Genomic DNA, 17,814 nt, shown 5'->3' with positions numbered 1-17,814 from the left:
GACGACTCGAATTTCCCTGTTACTGAGAACATGTTTCCTGTTAGTGATCACAGGTTATGACGACACAGTATAAGAAAACGACATTTGTTCATGAATGGCTTGACTGTAATGATAATGTTGTGGTGGAATATGTTTATATGATTATATTTCTTTGTGATTAAAATAATATGTTTTGTTGTATGTTATGATATTTGTGGTTGCTCACCCTGAAATGTTGTGGTTGTGGTTTCCACCTACGATGATCGTACTTGTACGGCAGTAGATAGCGTTGTAGATAAGACTGGATTGGCGTAGCTGACGTGAGAGTTGGGATCTTTATTTTTGGGAATAATTTATTCTATTTAAAAGTTTTCAGACTTGGTATTTTTTAGGGTTAAATATGTTTTTAGTCCCTAAACTATTGGCCGTTTCTGGTTTTCGTCCCTCTTTCAAAATAAGGTACAATTTGGTCCTCATTCTTTTCAAAATTTTGGTTTTAGTCATTGATGAGAGGGTCGCACCTCCCAACAAAAGTTGTGCATAAAAGAATGCAGTATAGACTAGGAAGTGACTCCTAGGTCGTCTCTCAAGGACCAATTGTGGTTCGAGTCTCAGATCACACACATAGTGGGGGGTGAAGAGTTTTGTGAATGCAGATGAACTAAATTAAAATTGAAAATTAAATACAACCAAACATAATTGAAAACATTGAAATAAATGCAGAAAGCATGAAGTACAAATGACCGAAGGTTCTACATTGAGAACGAACAGTCTCTAAAGGAAGTGAGGAAATTGAAAATACGGGAATATAAAGAAGCCGAACAGAATAGACAACATTAAAGTGAATGAAAACAGTAAACTGAAACACTTAAAACCCCTTGGAATAAAGCGAAATACAAAAGTGCATGAATCCATCTCAATGCAACGAGTAAGCTAAATATCAAAAGCAGTTCATCAGGGACATGACACCAAGAAAATGCGTTTGAACAGTTAACTTAAATAAGTGAATAAGCTGCTGTAAAATAAAATTCGTGTTGCACCGTCTTTCCATCCGAGGCCTTGACATATTCAACTAATTAAATGAGCTCCTTCTAAAAGAAAATGAACGTCCCACATATGCTTCTCCTAGACGTCCATCCCGAGGCTGTACCTTTCTCCATGCCAAGTAATCACCTCATGGAACACTCTTCCAGCACCTAATCACCGTAATGCTTTTTAAAAGAAAGCAACATCCAATGTGCCTCCTCTGCTTCAAATTGAAATCAGCGCATTCCATTCTTTAAAAACAATTAAAAAAAATGAATTCTCTTACTAATGATGTTGGACGTGACAGCCACAAATTCGCTCCTTTCCATGAATCAGCGTGACAAGCAAAGTTGAGTTGTCTGCTTCTCTTCAATGTGCTTCTGCTTCCAACTTTAAAACGACAACCAAACCAATTAAATGTGCAGCTGTGTGCTTAATCTCATTAACGTGTTGTTGCCCCTCTTTCTTTCAAACACGCCATCCCTTTTCTAAGAAAGAAAAATGAAAGCTTTCGTGCTGCTGGAAATAAACTTAAGGAAACACATATATGCGTCTGGTAGTAAACGAATGCACAATGCAACTTGGAAATGAATTATTCAATGCAGAAAAAAAAGGGCTGAACGCACAAATCAGCAATGCAGAAGTTAGAAATGAAATTGTAAAATCTTAAAATCCATCTTTCGTGATGAATAGAAATGAAGATAATATATGAAATCAGCGTGTTGTCTTTTTTTTTAAAAGCAAAGCAAAGGAAAGAAAATATGAGTGCACCGCTATAGAAAAATGTGTCACCATTGTCCCATTGAAATCAGCACATGCTCCAAAAGTAAATAGCCTTCATCTTTTCTAAGAAAATAATCAAAATTCCAAGACGTAACCTTGTTGAAGTAAGTTATGTGCACCACCCAAAATCCATCACCGTGTGAGTCTTTTTTTTTTCTCCCTGGCCGTCAACCCTCTTCCTAATGTCTATGTGCGTCTTTCATTCTACAAACTGTAATGGCGTGAATACACTCCCCCCAATCCTTACATCCCAAAGAAACGTTCAAAGTAAAAGCCTAAAAACAAAGAATCTCCGAGAGTGGCGGCTGGTTCACACTTCCTTTTTCATCCAGCTCCACGGGTCTCCTTCTTGCTGGACCGTGTGAAGGCCTCTTTGCTTTGTGGGCCGCGCTGGACTCTCCTCTCCGTGGTGCCAAGCTGGATGGGAGCTGCCCCTTGGATGCTGCTGCCCGCGTGCTTTTTAATTTGCTGGGTGCACCCCTTCATTAAATGAAAGTGAAGTTTCTTTTCTCGGTGGCAGCTTCTCTTTTTCTAAGCACACATGTGTTTTCTTCTATTTCTTTTCTTTTAGCCAAACCAAACAGCATATTCCAGCTCAAGTCTCCACGGATCAGCACAACTTTTCTATTCAACACAAAATAAATCAATGCAACCATATTAGAACACTCAAACAGTAATCACTGGACTGACATAGGGGAGTAAACAAATTACTGGGAACAGTACAAAACTAATTTGAACAAAGTAAAAACTATACATGAAAATAGACATCTAGACGAAACTATGAAAAAAAATTGCATGGAAAACGGATAAGAATTGGACTCAAACGAGGTCACACAAGTCGACACAAACAGCAGTAATCACTGGACTGACATATGAGAGTAAAATAAATACTGGGAACAGCACAGAATGAATTTGAACAAAGTAAAAACTATATGTTAAAATAGACATCCAGACGAAACTATGAAAAAAAATTGCATGGAAAACGGATAAGAATTGAACTCAAACGAAGACACACAAGTTGACACAACATTCACGCGGCAGCCAGCGAAAATAAAAATGGCTAAGATGCATTGGCTCAATTTCCATTTCTCATTTCGCTTTCTAATGTCCCAAAAAGTTATCCAAAATTTTCCCGTAATTAATAATGCAAAATAATAAGCTCAGATAATTCAAATTAGTTAAAATAAGAATTTCCGATCAAATTAAGCACAATTAGGAAAAACAGGAAAATACCGGACGTTTAAGCATAATTCCCCGACTAATTCTAGCACATTAAACTAAGTGAAGTGAGGAAAATATTGGTTCATCAAAATAGACCACACTTAGTCTTTTGCACTCCTGGGCAAAATCAAGACGCAAATCAGGGAATAGTTCAAAGGGCTTTTAGGAAGGTGACACAGACTCAGCATACAGAAAACAAAGACTCAACAAGGACAGAAACAGAATTACACAGTCCTCAAGAAATCTGGACAGAGAAAAGAAGTAGACAATTCCAACACAGAATGAATCAGAGACAGCAGATACTAATGAAATCATCCAAGCAATTCAATACAAGGAAAATATTCAATCAGTTCAAGAGATGAATCAAAAGCAACAGAGCCTCACAGATGCACACAATCAGTGTTTCTCTCAAGTGTTTAAGGTAAAACAATGTCACTCAATGCACTCAAGAAAGCAATCACAAATAGACTTGGCAAGCCTCTAATATCAACACTCAAGCACATACGCATGTTCAAATCAAAAGGTCTTTTATGGGTGTAATGGGGCCAAGGACAAGGGAGGATAAATATGGATGAGAAGTTACAAACCAAAAGAAATAGAGGAGCAATGGGGAACAAGTGTAAACACAGTCAAATCACACCCAAAACCTCTAATTCAATCCTCTTCTTGACTCCATTATTCGCACCCCTTTTTTTTTTCATTCATTTTTTTAAATTTTTTTTTCCATCCTGTCTCTTTTCTTTTCTCTCTTTAGCACACAACTATAAGAGACAAGATATAAATCATAATTCTAAAAACAAAACAAGAAGAGGAACCAACTAGCCAATTTATCAGAATCCCCAAGGAGACCACACTTGTTCCCAAGACACTTCCAAAGCTCCAAAATTCCCTAAGGTTAAGGTAATCATGGTTTTTTTCACTTAGGACTAGTGTATGAGCATTCGAAATAAAGAATTGGGGGAAAGTATAGGCTCAAAAGGGGTTATCAAAGGATCAAAACAAGGTAAGCTTATTTGGCTAGAGAGGCTCAAGAACAAAATTGCCTTTATCACTTCCAAACATGCATATCAATCAAGAATTATCAACAAGAGTCAAGCCAAGGCATATGCGCAAGCAATCAAGAGACATATCACACACAAGAAAAAAAAACATAAAGTGGCTCAAATCTCACACAGGGTAATTCTGTCACAATCAATTCAACCTCTCAAACATCATAATCATCTTCCCAAGCAGAGAAAAGCAAGGATTTCAAACAAATAAATATCAATCAAGTGAAGGAAATGATAAGTCTACAACCCAAACAAAGTCCAGAAATGAAGAGAATCATGTAAAACTGTACACACGACAAAACAAAAACTAACTAGAAAAGAAAAAATTTAACCAAGAAAACAAAAACTAACAAAGAAAAAATAAAAATCTCCCCCAATAGACCACACTTAAACTACACAGTGTCCTCAATGTGTCATAAGCATAAGATCGGAAATCAAAACAGTCAACAGATCATGGACAAGTGCAATAAAAGTAGGGAAAGGGGGAGAAGAGAAAAGGAAAACTCCCCTGAGTTATGGTGGAAGCTGCCAATTTTGGACTTTCAGGGAGATGTCTTCCACCATTAGATTCAGCAAACGAGTTTTGAGGAGGACCAACTTCATCAGTACTGCCATATCATCCAAAACGAGATGTTTCTTCTTTCTTCTCCCAGCAAACTGTTCCATCAGTAGCTTTCCTTCCACTGGCAGTTGTTCAGTGTGTGACATCGGAATGGAGATCCCTGGCTCAATCAAAGAAGTAGCAGTACACTCTCCTTCATTAATCACGATTTCCTTAATGTCAGCACTTGTATTCTCATTTAATTCTGCAGCATGGTCATCAAACTCACAATTAATAGCATCTGTTATACGCTTAGAATCTGTCTGTAACACATAATCAATTTCAATACAGATCGGGCAAGAACCAGATTCACAATCACATTCAAAGTTCTCAGAGAACTGTGTCAGATCAAAGTTCAGTCCTAACTCTATAGAGTTATCAGATTGCACAGTTTCCACCTCAAAATCAATATTGATATATGCATCATCAACAGAATCAAAGGTCAGTTCAAGGCTATTATCATTCAAAATTTCATCACAGCAATCATGTCCATTCAAAACAACCCTTAGACCAATGGGTTCAATGGCTGATACTGAATCAAAAATTTTAGAATGATCAATCAAATCTGTATCAGTATCAGTCATGAATCCTATAGAATCAGTGTGTATCAAATCACAGGCATTTGAATGCATAAGCAAATCAGGTAAAGTGTTTGGAATCTCAAGTTCAGAATAAACCTGTTTTTGCTCATTGAAAATTTTCTTACCAATCTCCAAGTCATCAGCTGCATCCTCAAAGCTATCATTTAAATCAAGGTCAGTGCAAGGATAGTGAACATCAGGTATGTCAATGTGCTCTACAGGGAATAATGAATCCACAACATGAGTGTGCACATGTGTATCAATATCAGAATCCAGAACAGGCTTAAATGGTTCAAGTTTTACCAATTCAAAAGCATTAAAATTTACTTGAACCTCAGATACATGAGTAGGGATTTCAAGTTTACAGTAAACCTGCTCAGGTTTTTCCTTTACTACCTCACTTGGATTTTGACCCGCCAGCTTGCAGAGCAACTTCTTTGCCTCTGTTGGAGTTCTGTCCATCAAAGATCCACCAGCAGCTACATCCACTAATATCCTTTCATTGTCCAGGAGCCCTTCATAAAAGTAAATCAAGAGCAAATGCTCTGAAATTTGGTGGTTTGGACAGGCTGTGCAGAGCCTGTTAAACCTCTCCCAATAATCTGCCAGGCTTTCTTCTTGAAATTGCTCAATGGTAGTGATCTCCCTCCTAATGTTGCTTACCTTTGCTGCTGGAAAGAACTTGTTGAGGAATCTCTGTTGTGTTTCCTGCCAACTATCAAAAGGATACTGGTATATGAACCAGTCTCTTGCTGCACCTTGAAGGGACATTGGAAACACTTTCATCAACACTGTCTCCTTTGAAACACCAGGAGGCCTCATCGACAAACACACCAAACAAAACTCCTTGAGGTGCCTGTATGGATCTTCATGTGCCAACCCATGGAATTTGGGAAGACTCTGGATCAGATCATATATCCAGTCTTGAGAATCTGTCATCTCCTCTATTGTAGTGCAAAACCTGTCTCAGACCTAGACTTCCACTTCAAACAAAGATTAAACCAAACATATAGAAACATAACATGGGGAAAAACCATTATTTACATAATTTGAAACTTCCAGAAACAACAACTAAATGCAAAAAAATACAAAAAGAAAAATGATAAAAATCTAAAACCACAAAAATCGATAAAAGAAGTAAACCCAAACAAGACTAACTAAACATCCTAAAACACATCACGCAACACAAGACAAAACACAACACACACTGACACAACAAAAAGACCTAAGACCGAACCATTGGTCCCCGGCAGCGGCGCCATTTTGATGAGAGGGTCGCACCTCCCAACAAAAGTTGTGCATAAAAGAATGCAGTATAGACTAGGAAGTGACTCCTAGGTCGTCTCTCAAGGACCAATTGTGGTTCGAGTCTCAGATCACACACATAGTGGGGGGTGAAGAGTTTTGTGAATGCAGATGAACTAAATTAAAATTGAAAATTAAATACAACCAAACATAATTGAAAACATTGAAATAAATGCAGAAAGCATGAAGTACAAATGACCGAAGGTTCTACATTGAGAACGAACAGTCTCTAAAGGAAGTGAGGAAATTGAAAATACGGGAATATAAAGAAGCCGAACAGAATAGACAACATTAAAGTGAATGAAAACAGTAAACTGAAACACTTAAAACCCCTTGGAATAAAGCGAAATACAAAAGTGCATGAATCCATCTCAATGCAACGAGTAAGCTAAATATCAAAAGCAGTTCATCAGGGACATGACACCAAGAAAATGCGTTTGAACAGTTAACTTAAATAAGTGAATAAGCTGCTGTAAAATAAAATTCGTGTTGCACCGTCTTTCCATCCGAGGCCTTGACATATTCAACTAATTAAATGAGCTCCTTCTAAAAGAAAATGAACGTCCCACATATGCTTCTCCTAGACGTCCATCCCGAGGCTGTACCTTTCTCCATGCCAAGTAATCACCTCATGGAACACTCTTCCAGCACCTAATCACCGTAATGCTTTTTAAAAGAAAGCAACATCCAATGTGCCTCCTCTGCTTCAAATTGAAATCAGCGCATTCCATTCTTTAAAAACAATTAAAAAAAATGAATTCTCTTACTAATGATGTTGGACGTGACAGCCACAAATTCGCTCCTTTCCATGAATCAGCGTGACAAGCAAAGTTGAGTTGTCTGCTTCTCTTCAATGTGCTTCTGCTTCCAACTTTAAAACGACAACCAAACCAATTAAATGTGCAGCTGTGTGCTTAATCTCATTAACGTGTTGTTGCCCCTCTTTCTTTCAAACACGCCATCCCTTTTCTAAGAAAGAAAAATGAAAGCTTTCGTGCTGCTGGAAATAAACTTAAGGAAACACATATATGCGTCTGGTAGTAAACGAATGCACAATGCAACTTGGAAATGAATTATTCAATGCAGAAAAAAAAGGGCTGAACGCACAAATCAGCAATGCAGAAGTTAGAAATGAAATTGTAAAATCTTAAAATCCATCTTTCGTGATGAATAGAAATGAAGATAATATATGAAATCAGCGTGTTGTCTTTTTTTTTAAAAGCAAAGCAAAGGAAAGAAAATATGAGTGCACCGCTATAGAAAAATGTGTCACCATTGTCCCATTGAAATCAGCACATGCTCCAAAAGTAAATAGCCTTCATCTTTTCTAAGAAAATAATCAAAATTCCAAGACGTAACCTTGTTGAAGTAAGTTATGTGCACCACCCAAAATCCATCACCGTGTGAGTCTTTTTTTTTTCTCCCTGGCCGTCAACCCTCTTCCTAATGTCTATGTGCGTCTTTCATTCTACAAACTGTAATGGCGTGAATACACTCCCCCCAATCCTTACATCCCAAAGAAACGTTCAAAGTAAAAGCCTAAAAACAAAGAATCTCCGAGAGTGGCGGCTGGTTCACACTTCCTTTTTCATCCAGCTCCACGGGTCTCCTTCTTGCTGGACCGTGTGAAGGCCTCTTTGCTTTGTGGGCCGCGCTGGACTCTCCTCTCCGTGGTGCCAAGCTGGATGGGAGCTGCCCCTTGGATGCTGCTGCCCGCGTGCTTTTTAATTTGCTGGGTGCACCCCTTCATTAAATGAAAGTGAAGTTTCTTTTCTCGGTGGCAGCTTCTCTTTTTCTAAGCACACATGTGTTTTCTTCTATTTCTTTTCTTTTAGCCAAACCAAACAGCATATTCCAGCTCAAGTCTCCACGGATCAGCACAACTTTTCTATTCAACACAAAATAAATCAATGCAACCATATTAGAACACTCAAACAGTAATCACTGGACTGACATAGGGGAGTAAACAAATTACTGGGAACAGTACAAAACTAATTTGAACAAAGTAAAAACTATACATGAAAATAGACATCTAGACGAAACTATGAAAAAAAATTGCATGGAAAACGGATAAGAATTGGACTCAAACGAGGTCACACAAGTCGACACAAACAGCAGTAATCACTGGACTGACATATGAGAGTAAAATAAATACTGGGAACAGACAGAATGAATTTGAACAAAGTAAAAACTATATGTTAAAATAGACATCCAGACGAAACTATGAAAAAAAATTGCATGGAAAACGGATAAGAATTGAACTCAAACGAAGACACACAAGTTGACACAACATTCACGCGGCAGCCAGCGAAAATAAAAATGGCTAAGATGCATTGGCTCAATTTCCATTTCTCATTTCGCTTTCTAATGTCCCAAAAAGTTATCCAAAATTTTCCCGTAATTAATAATGCAAAATAATAAGCTCAGATAATTCAAATTAGTTAAAATAAGAATTTCCGATCAAATTAAGCACAATTAGGAAAAACAGGAAAATACCGGACGTTTAAGCATAATTCCCCGACTAATTCTAGCACATTAAACTAAGTGAAGTGAGGAAAATATTGGTTCATCAGTCATCGAAAACCAACATCGTTAAAAATGTGGTAGTTTTCGGGGTTAGTTTTCGAGGACTAAAACCAAAGTTTCGAGGACTAAAACTAGAGTTTCGAAAAGAATGAGGACCAAATTGTACCTTATTTTGAAAGAGGGACGAAAACCAGAAACGGCCAATAGTTTAAGGACTAAAAACATATTTAACCCTATTTTTTATTGTAAAAGAGATTATTTGAGATTTTCGTTTTGAACAGACAACATTTATTACTATGTTTTGCTTTCGCATTTCAATCAATAAAGTTTGATTATCTGAAATAAATATTCTATAGAAAAGTTTTGAAAAAAAAAATTAAACCGTGACATCTCAAAAATCGGGGTGTTACAATATAACTGTGACAACGGCTATATTTTTAAATTTGTTGACCAAACATTAAATGTTATTCGACTGCATTAATTGTGAATTCAATTAATTGCTTTGGCTGCTACTAATTGTTATAACAAAATTTTTATATTCGACTGCATTAGTAGCTTAGTCAATTAAAATGTGTCAGAGATGTGTTATACTATAAATTGACGCGAATTTGAGTTCTGTAGAGAACTTTTGTGATTCTGACATTTTCATATTTTTTTGCACAAACTTTGATTCTTACAGAAAGAGGAAAAAAACCAAGAAACTAGTTTGACCGGGGTGGTCAACTACTTGTGATTTCTTGAAGAGAAAGATTGCTGAGTTTCAAAGTCTGATCTATCTGCACATTTGGGTGTCTACTACAAGATCGGGTTCTACAATCTATTGAAGATTGGGTTGAGTTCCCTGTGTTGATTACAGGAAGAAGGACGTGCTGCGTTCTTGACTTTGAGGGTGCCTCAAACGAGTTAGACTGCAGGAGAGGGGATTCTTGCTGCTAGTCTGTTTATGTACTGCCTATATTTTGATTAGAGGGTTAGAGAGGTGCTTTATATTTTTGACGTGAGATCTCGATAAAAACCTTGTCGTAAAAACCTTGACCATTATAGTGCATTGGCTTCCTGTGGTTGGAAGGACACTGAATGTAGGCTTGGCTGAACCAGTATAAAAACTCAGTGTTTGATCTATCTTATCCCTACTCTTTTACATTCAATCGATTATACTTTATACTCATTCGATTAAATTTCCGCTGCACTGAAAATCTTTTAACTTGTGTTTCAAGAAAAGTTTAAAGGCATCTCTTCTGGTGAAAAAGATTTTGAAAGTTTTATTTTTTATACTTCACCCATTCACTCCCCCTCTTGGTGTGAGAAATTGAGCCATTCTATTTTAACAATTGGCACCAGAGATGGTTTTCATAAAATATTTGAAAAAGCTAGTCGATTAATATTGTCGTTAAATTGACTGATCTTGGAAAATGGCTTTCAATTCTCAGACCTTTCGTGAAGGTGCTTCGACAAATAAACCACCACTATTTGCTGGAGAAAATTATGCTTTTTGGAAAGTAAAGATGCAAATCTTTCTTGAATCGGTGGATAAAGGAGTTTGGGATGCAACTCTAAGCGGTCCATATGAGCCCACTCATATTTTAAATGGAAAAGTTGTTTTGAAAATTTTTTCAGAGTGGACTCAAGATGAGAACCAAAGAGCTCAATATGATGTTAAGGCTAGAAATGTGGTTGCATCAGCACTAACCATGGATTAATTTTTCAGGATTTCCCAATGTAAAACTGCTAAGGAAATGTGGGAGGTTGTTGAAGTCACACATGAAGGAACAAATGAAGTGAAAAGGGCCAGAAAGAATTCTCTCATACAGGAGTATGAGTTGTTTAGAATGAAAGCGGGAGAGACTATCTATGAAGTACAGAAGCAATTCACACACATAGTCAATCACCTCATGGCTCTCGGGAAAGTGTTTGATAAAGAAGAAATCAATATAAAGATCCAATAAAGCCTCAACAGAAGCTGGCAGCCGAAAGTCACTACAATATCTGAATCAAGAGACTTGACCAGCATGAATATGGCCACCTTATTTGGAAAACTCAGAGAACATGAATTGGATATTAGAAGGCTAAAGGAGGAAGAAGAAATTGAAGAAGAGAAATCAATTGCTCTAAAGGCCACAAGCAAGAAAGCTACAAAGAATCTTGAACCTGCACTTGAATCAGATGCAGAAGTACCAGAAAAGGAAATCATGAATATGATGGTGAGAAAATTTAACAGATTCATGAAGAATAAAAATTCTACAACTAACAATGCAGGCTTTTCAAGAGGAGGAAAGAAGACCTCAAGAAGCAACGCTGTACAATGTTATGAATGTGGAAAGGATGGTCATATCAAGCCTGACTGGTCCAGACTTGAAGAACAAGCAGAAAGAATTCACCAAGCATTTCAGGAGATACATGCAGAAGCCATGCGACTCCAGTATAAGGTGAATCGATTATCCTCTGAGAAAAGAGACTATGAGTACAGAATTGATAATCTAGTAGAGGATAATGAAAAGCTTGAAAAAGATCTTGAAAATGCTTTGAAATCTGCAAAGATAGTTAAGACCAAAATACGAATTGTTGAGAAAGACTGTGATAACTGTCCAGTACACCTTGAGAAAATTGATTACTTAACTAGCATGTTAGCTAAATTTACAAAAGGCAAAGAAAATCTTGGTGATGTGTTAAGATCATTTGGAAGAGCTATTTACAGGCAAGGTATTGGTTATAAGGCTAAAAGTAATAGGATAAACTCAAACAAATTTATTAATCTGGGTAAACCTACTACTAATGCATGCTTTTACTGCAACACACTTGGTCACAATGTTAAAAATTGCTATTTTAGAAATGTTGGAGTTCCAAAGAGAAAATACAAATGGGTTCCCAATGAACAACCTCCTGCTACTAATAAGACAGGGTCCAAGTTCAAATGGGTACCAGCGTTAAAACCTTTTAATTGTTTGGCAGGAAAGGAGCAGTAGTTGCTGAAGCAGTATTCAACTCAAGGATGAACTTTCAAGATGAAATAAAAAATTCTTGAGATTCTAAAAGTGGTAACTGCTGTGTTTTCATTGCAACATGCATAATGATTGTTTGGATGATTGATTGTCAAATGCATGTGTGTTGTATGTCCGATTGTTTCTGTAAAAATCTGGTTACGAGTATTTTAACTGATTTTATTATGTGTTGAGTCGAATATGTTCTATGTATGAGATTCCTTTTTTCTGAAATCACTCTATTAAAACATGAAGTCGACTTTTTTTTTAAAGGAACCGATTAAGAATTTCTGTTATGGACTTTCTATTTTTGAAATTTTAAATTGGGCCTGATTGAATCATTGTTGTTCGCGCCCTCATGGATGTCTCATTTATTTCACTATATTAGTATTTAGGGTGTTTTATGCTCATAATCCTGTAACCCTAGACTAAAGAAGAATGACCAAGAACTCTGCATCACATGGAGTCTTCAAATCGTCCATCAGGGAGAAGCAGAGGCAAAGAAGTAGCAACTGCAAGAGGACCTGATCCCTCAGGTTGGATCAGTGATGATGAGACTAGAGAAAGATTTCTAGATGGAAGAGTCAAGATTGTTGTTCCACCCAAGTATCTGAATCTAAGTATGTTTGAAAGAGAGGGCTTTCAGTTTCCAGGATGGCTTGAAACTCATGAACTCTTTACATTTGTTCAAATGAAGGGCGACTGGTACCCTAACCTGGTAAGGGTGTTTTACAACAACTTGAGGATAACAAATGGTGTTATTCAGTCAAGAGTGAAAGGTGTTAATATTTACATTAACAATTATGTATGGCAACAAATTGCGGGACTAGAAGCAGAAGGCATCTTCTCTCATCTATTAAATTCTGAGACAAATCGGTGGCTGAAAAAGAGAGATATCTACAGAAACTGGCTGAGATTTCCGAGAAGATATACTATTGAAAGACTCTATGTGCATGAAGGATTGAACATGGAAGAAAGGATTACAGCTTACCTTCTTGCATGGGTAATTCTACCTGGAAGATTGCTATAAGATAGAATGAGTATCCAACTGGGTGGAGGTATTAAAAGATCATATGACAAATGTTGCACTCAGGCAATCTGATTATCTGCCCTATGTTGTTTTTGTAAGTCGAATACTTATGCTTCAAGGAGTGGATATTAGTGGAGAGCAAAAGTTTTCTTGCAATTGCACAAACATGATAAACAAGAACACTATTGCATCTCTTGGATTGACTAATACAATGAGAGGATGGTGTTTCAAAGGTGAAGAGGGTTTGGTTTATGGTTCAAGAAGTACACCTGTTGCCAATGAGGACCACACAAATTTCTTCCCTGAAACTAGTTTTGAGAGTTTTGCAGCTCATCAATTCAAAATTCTGACTGAAAAAGTTAATCAGCTTGAAAGAAAAGTTGAAGATGCTCAACAACAAAGGGAAAGCATGTTGGAACAATCGGTACCGATTTTGCGCAGTGGAAATATTAAAACAGAGTACGATACAGATTGTTAAAAGCAAAGAGCTTGTTCGCTCAATTTAAAAAATGGTTCCTTTAATTTTCTTATAAACTTTTTATCAAACAGTTGATGAGAAGAAAATATAAGAGTGTAGGGAGTAGAAAAAATCACAAATGATTTTTATCCTTGTTCGAATCAACAGATTCTACGTCCAGTCGTTAATCACTATAATTAGTGATTAACCTTTTCACTAAAACATTGTGTGTACAAATTACAAGATTTCAAATAAAGATTAATGAAATGATAACACCTTCCTTCAACAAACGAACCGAAAGCAACAACTCTGTCAACTTGAAGAGAACCGCTCTGACCTTTGACACACAAAGCGCGAGCTTCTCCTATTCGCAAGACTTGACAAGAGCAAGAACTAGCACTTGAGAACTTCCTCAGATTTCACTGTATTCTCAAATTCGCAAAGTTGTCTTTGGAAGGTTCTGGAAAAGAGATTTATAATCTACTGGTTTGAAAATGAAAAGATGAATTACGCATTACAACTACCAGTGATAATCGATTATTTTAAGTAATAATCGATTATATGCGAGACTTGGACCGGTTAGGATATTTAACACGTTAACCGGTCGGCTCGAGTTCTTCACCTTTTACCGCTCGGTTTGATTCGTCACAACCTCCTGTTGTTCGGTTCCCTTCTTCTCTCATACACTTTCCACTGCTCTGCTTAATTCTGGTATACCTTCCAACACATCATTTTATTCTAGTGTTTGGACTCAATATCATTTGGCTTGTGTTTGACATCATTCGGTCTTCAACTGTTATGCGTCATTCAACCTTTTAGCAGTGTTTAGCCTTCAACTGTGTTCAACATCGTTCGGTCCTCAACTTGTGTTCGGCCAGTGTTAGTGAGCGTTTGGTATTCAACCGAGTTTCGCCAATGTTCAACTCCGTTCGGTCTGCTAGCTGTGTTCGGCCATGAACAGTGTTCTGCCTTCAGCTGTTTTTGGCCTTCGTCTGATTGTAGCCGTTCGGTCTGCATCTGCATTTGGCCGTTGACTAATAGTGATCGTTTGGTCTAAGTCATGCCTCTGCTCGATTTCCAGCTTCAATTCTTTCTACCACCACTTCACCTTCCAACCGCTCGGTCTCGTTCGTGCCTTCTACCGTTCGGTCTTGACTGCTCGGTCCTGGTGTCTTCTCTTATACAGAAATTCTTAAACTCATACAACAGAGGTCTTCTGATTCCTCACTTTGTAACATCATCAAAATCATTTTCAAAACACCAATGCTCCTCATTGGTAACTAGGAGACATCTTAATCAGAATAGGGTTACTAGGAGTGCTTGTTTTAGTTTGTTTTGGTTCTAGTGATTTATTTTCTGTGTTGAGTGTATTGTCTTGTTTTCTTTTGTAATAGATGGCTTTATATGTCATTCTTGTTTTGGCTTTATATGATTGTACTTCAAGTTTGATATTAATAAAATCAGTGTTAATCAAATATGTAATTCAAAGAGTATATCAGTGAATTGAACAAAATTGATTGCACTAAATCGATTAAATTGTGCCCGTATGCGAATGAACTATTGATTACTATTACATTCAGACATTTGCATACTCACACATTAATTCCTGTATAACATTGATTCTACAATGCTTGATTTGGAAAGACTTTGAAAGGTTTTGCAGGAATATCACTTGCTGGTTGGATGAAACTGGATAATCTGAAATATGTGCTGAGATTGTTGATAGGAAGAGCATTGGTTTAGCTGAACCTACAATCTCAGAGCTTATGGTTTTTGATGATGACAACATACTTAATAACACATGTGATGTTTACATGTTACATGTTCTATTGCTTACATGCTACATGTTTTAATCAATGTATAAATCTGTTTAAAGCATGGAGAACATGTTCTATTGCTTACATGCTACATGTTTTAATCCAGTGTTTGATCTTTCTATCCATGCACTTTTTATTCAGTTGACTGCATACTGCATTAAATCGATTATATTTCCGCTGCATAAACAAATCTTTTTCCTTGCGTTTCAAGAAAGATTTTAAAGGCATCAACTTTGTGAAAAACATTTAAAGAAAACTTTGTTTTTATATTTCACCAACTCACCCCCCCCCCCCTTCTTGGTGTGAGAAATTAAGTCATTCTATTTTCAACAATATGCTACAATCAACAGGGGTTTAAAGATTCCAAAACTGGAATATCTGATATCTTTAGATCTTGTTTTATTTGTTGTTGATTATTTATTTCTTCTTATATCTCTATGTTTATCTGCTGCATAAAATATCTGAGATAATAAGAGATTAAAATGTGTTATTTGATTGAATCAGTATTGCTATGTTACTCCTGTAATATATTTGATCTGATACAATGTTAATACATACTGATAAATGCTCTGACATATTATGATTACTGCATTGTGCATCTGTATTTTGAGATTGAAATATGCATAATCACAGGGGAAGCTTTGCATATCATTGATATATTTCACATGTCTTCATTTAAGGGGGACAAAATCTTAATTTCATGTGAATATCTTGTTAGAATCGCTGCAACGGAATTATTAGCGTGGAACAGACCAAGAGGGGGGGTGAATTGGTTATATACTTTTATTGTGCCTTTTATTATTTTTCTCTTAATTTTTCTTACTAGGCGAATGATTAAATATAAATGACAGAGTAAGGGAAAGAGAAAAATTACACAAGTGATTTTATCCTGGTTCAGATCACTAGGATCCTACGTCCAGTCGCTTATCTCAAACAAGATAAACCTTTTTCACTAACACAAAACACTTACAAATATTAGTCACAAAGAAAAACAATTTGTAAGAGTTTAGAAATACCACCTCTCTTGAAACCACAAGAGACGAACTTACACTTCCTTTGAATCTTCACAAAGGATGACCACCTCCTCCGAATGCTTCACGAAGGATGATTCTCTTCCACGCACTTCCTCGAACACACCAAGGATGAACAAGCTATTCCTCTGTCACCGCAGTAGCACTTCAAGACTTTGCAGACAAGAGTTTCCTTAGCTTCAACAATCTCACAGAGTTCTCAAAGAGTTCAGAGATCTTTTGCTCAAGGGAAGAGTTATTTTTGAGATAAAGAGTGAGCCATTTTATAGACTCAGCCTAATACCCTTCCATTCTTCGGAAACGGGCCATCTAACGCATTTAATCGATTAACATAAATATTAATCGATTAATAATGAGTACAACGGCTAGTTTTTCAAATCTGAAACCCCCAACGGCTAGTGTTAATTGATTATTCTCAGTAATAATCAATTAACTAAATAAATCAAATATAAATTACAAGAATCAACCCTAATACATATTTGAGCACTATTACATCAACTTTGATTATTATAAAAGCTTTATAAAATACAGAGATCTTCAATTTGTCTTTATGGATCTTGACTTGTGCAAATTTGTTCATCATCAAAACTTCATCTTTGATTTTTGCTAACATATCTTTGACAGGGCAGCATCATTATATGTTTCTTGATGATTATTTAATGCATCTCTGTATGCTTGATTATTTCTATATCAATATCATTGTGCTTACCTTTTTTGCTAATGCCCAAAGGGGGAGAATTATGTTGATTGGTAATTGATTGATAATCTGTATTGAGTTATTGTTAAGACTCCAACAAGTGTACCGAATCGTATCAAGTAATAAAGATGCTAAGAGCAAGTATCGTTTCTCAAAGGACTCACGACCTAAACAGTTATGTGATTTCTTGATTAAATAAGACTTGGAAACAACTCTTTTGGTGTAAAATGCAAATACAGAAAAGTAAATATGCATGCAACTTGATCAATTGGACAAAAGTGCAAAGATGAACAAATTTGATATTATGGGATAAATATGTTGTTGGGGTTAGATTTCACCTAGTTTGCTCTCATGTATATATGAATTCTACTTCTTCATTAATGTCAATGTCACTATCTAAAATACTTAAAACCTGATTCCTCGGCGAAGAAAGCCTATCCTGAATTATAGATCATAACATCTTTCGTCATCCCTAATAATTAATTCTTACGAACAAAAGCTTAACACAACCAGAACTCATACCCCCATTCTTGAGCAATACTGCTGATGACAAATTTATGAACACCGAAAAACGGCGCCAAAAACTTGTTTAACTGATGGACAAATTTATGAACACCAAATTATGATGTCACAAACTTGTTTTTCAATCGGCAAGTATGACCGAATCGTTCAAGTAATAAACTTGGTAAGACCAAGTATCGTTCTTCCCAAAGGACTCACGGCCTAGTTTAGT

At 36.5% G+C, this 17,814-nt stretch overlaps 1 protein-coding gene across 2 annotated transcripts; it reads right to left on the bottom strand.

Annotated features, from left to right (window-relative positions):
- Positions 1 to 536: 536 nt before the first annotated feature.
- LOC148203545 (uncharacterized) lies at positions 537 to 9,111 on the bottom strand. Of its 2 annotated transcripts, none has more exons than XR_015784182.1 (2): positions 1,884 to 9,111; positions 537 to 1,493 (listed from the first exon to the last, which is right to left on the bottom strand). XR_015784182.1 is itself a non-coding variant. In XM_088106346.1 (2 exons), the coding sequence occupies exon 2, from the start codon at positions 6,177 to 6,179 to the stop codon at positions 4,572 to 4,574; it is 1,608 nt and encodes a 535-aa protein (XP_087962472.1). In that variant the 5' UTR covers positions 6,180 to 7,514; positions 7,905 to 9,111; the 3' UTR covers positions 1,848 to 4,571. The 2 variants fall into 2 exon arrangements, 1 of the variants encoding a protein (XP_087962472.1); XM_088106346.1 differs by lacking the exon at positions 537 to 1,493 and having other exon boundaries at positions 1,848 to 7,514; positions 7,905 to 9,111.
- Between the last annotated feature and the right edge of the window lie 8,703 nt (positions 9,112 to 17,814).

Source organism: Vigna umbellata, chromosome 2 (genome assembly GCF_029865625.1).
Source record: "Vigna umbellata cultivar VRB3 chromosome 2, Vumbellata_1.0, whole genome shotgun sequence".
Lineage (NCBI taxonomy): Eukaryota > Viridiplantae > Streptophyta > Magnoliopsida > Fabales > Fabaceae > Vigna > Vigna umbellata.
This window is presented reverse-complemented; position numbering and strand designations above follow the sequence as displayed.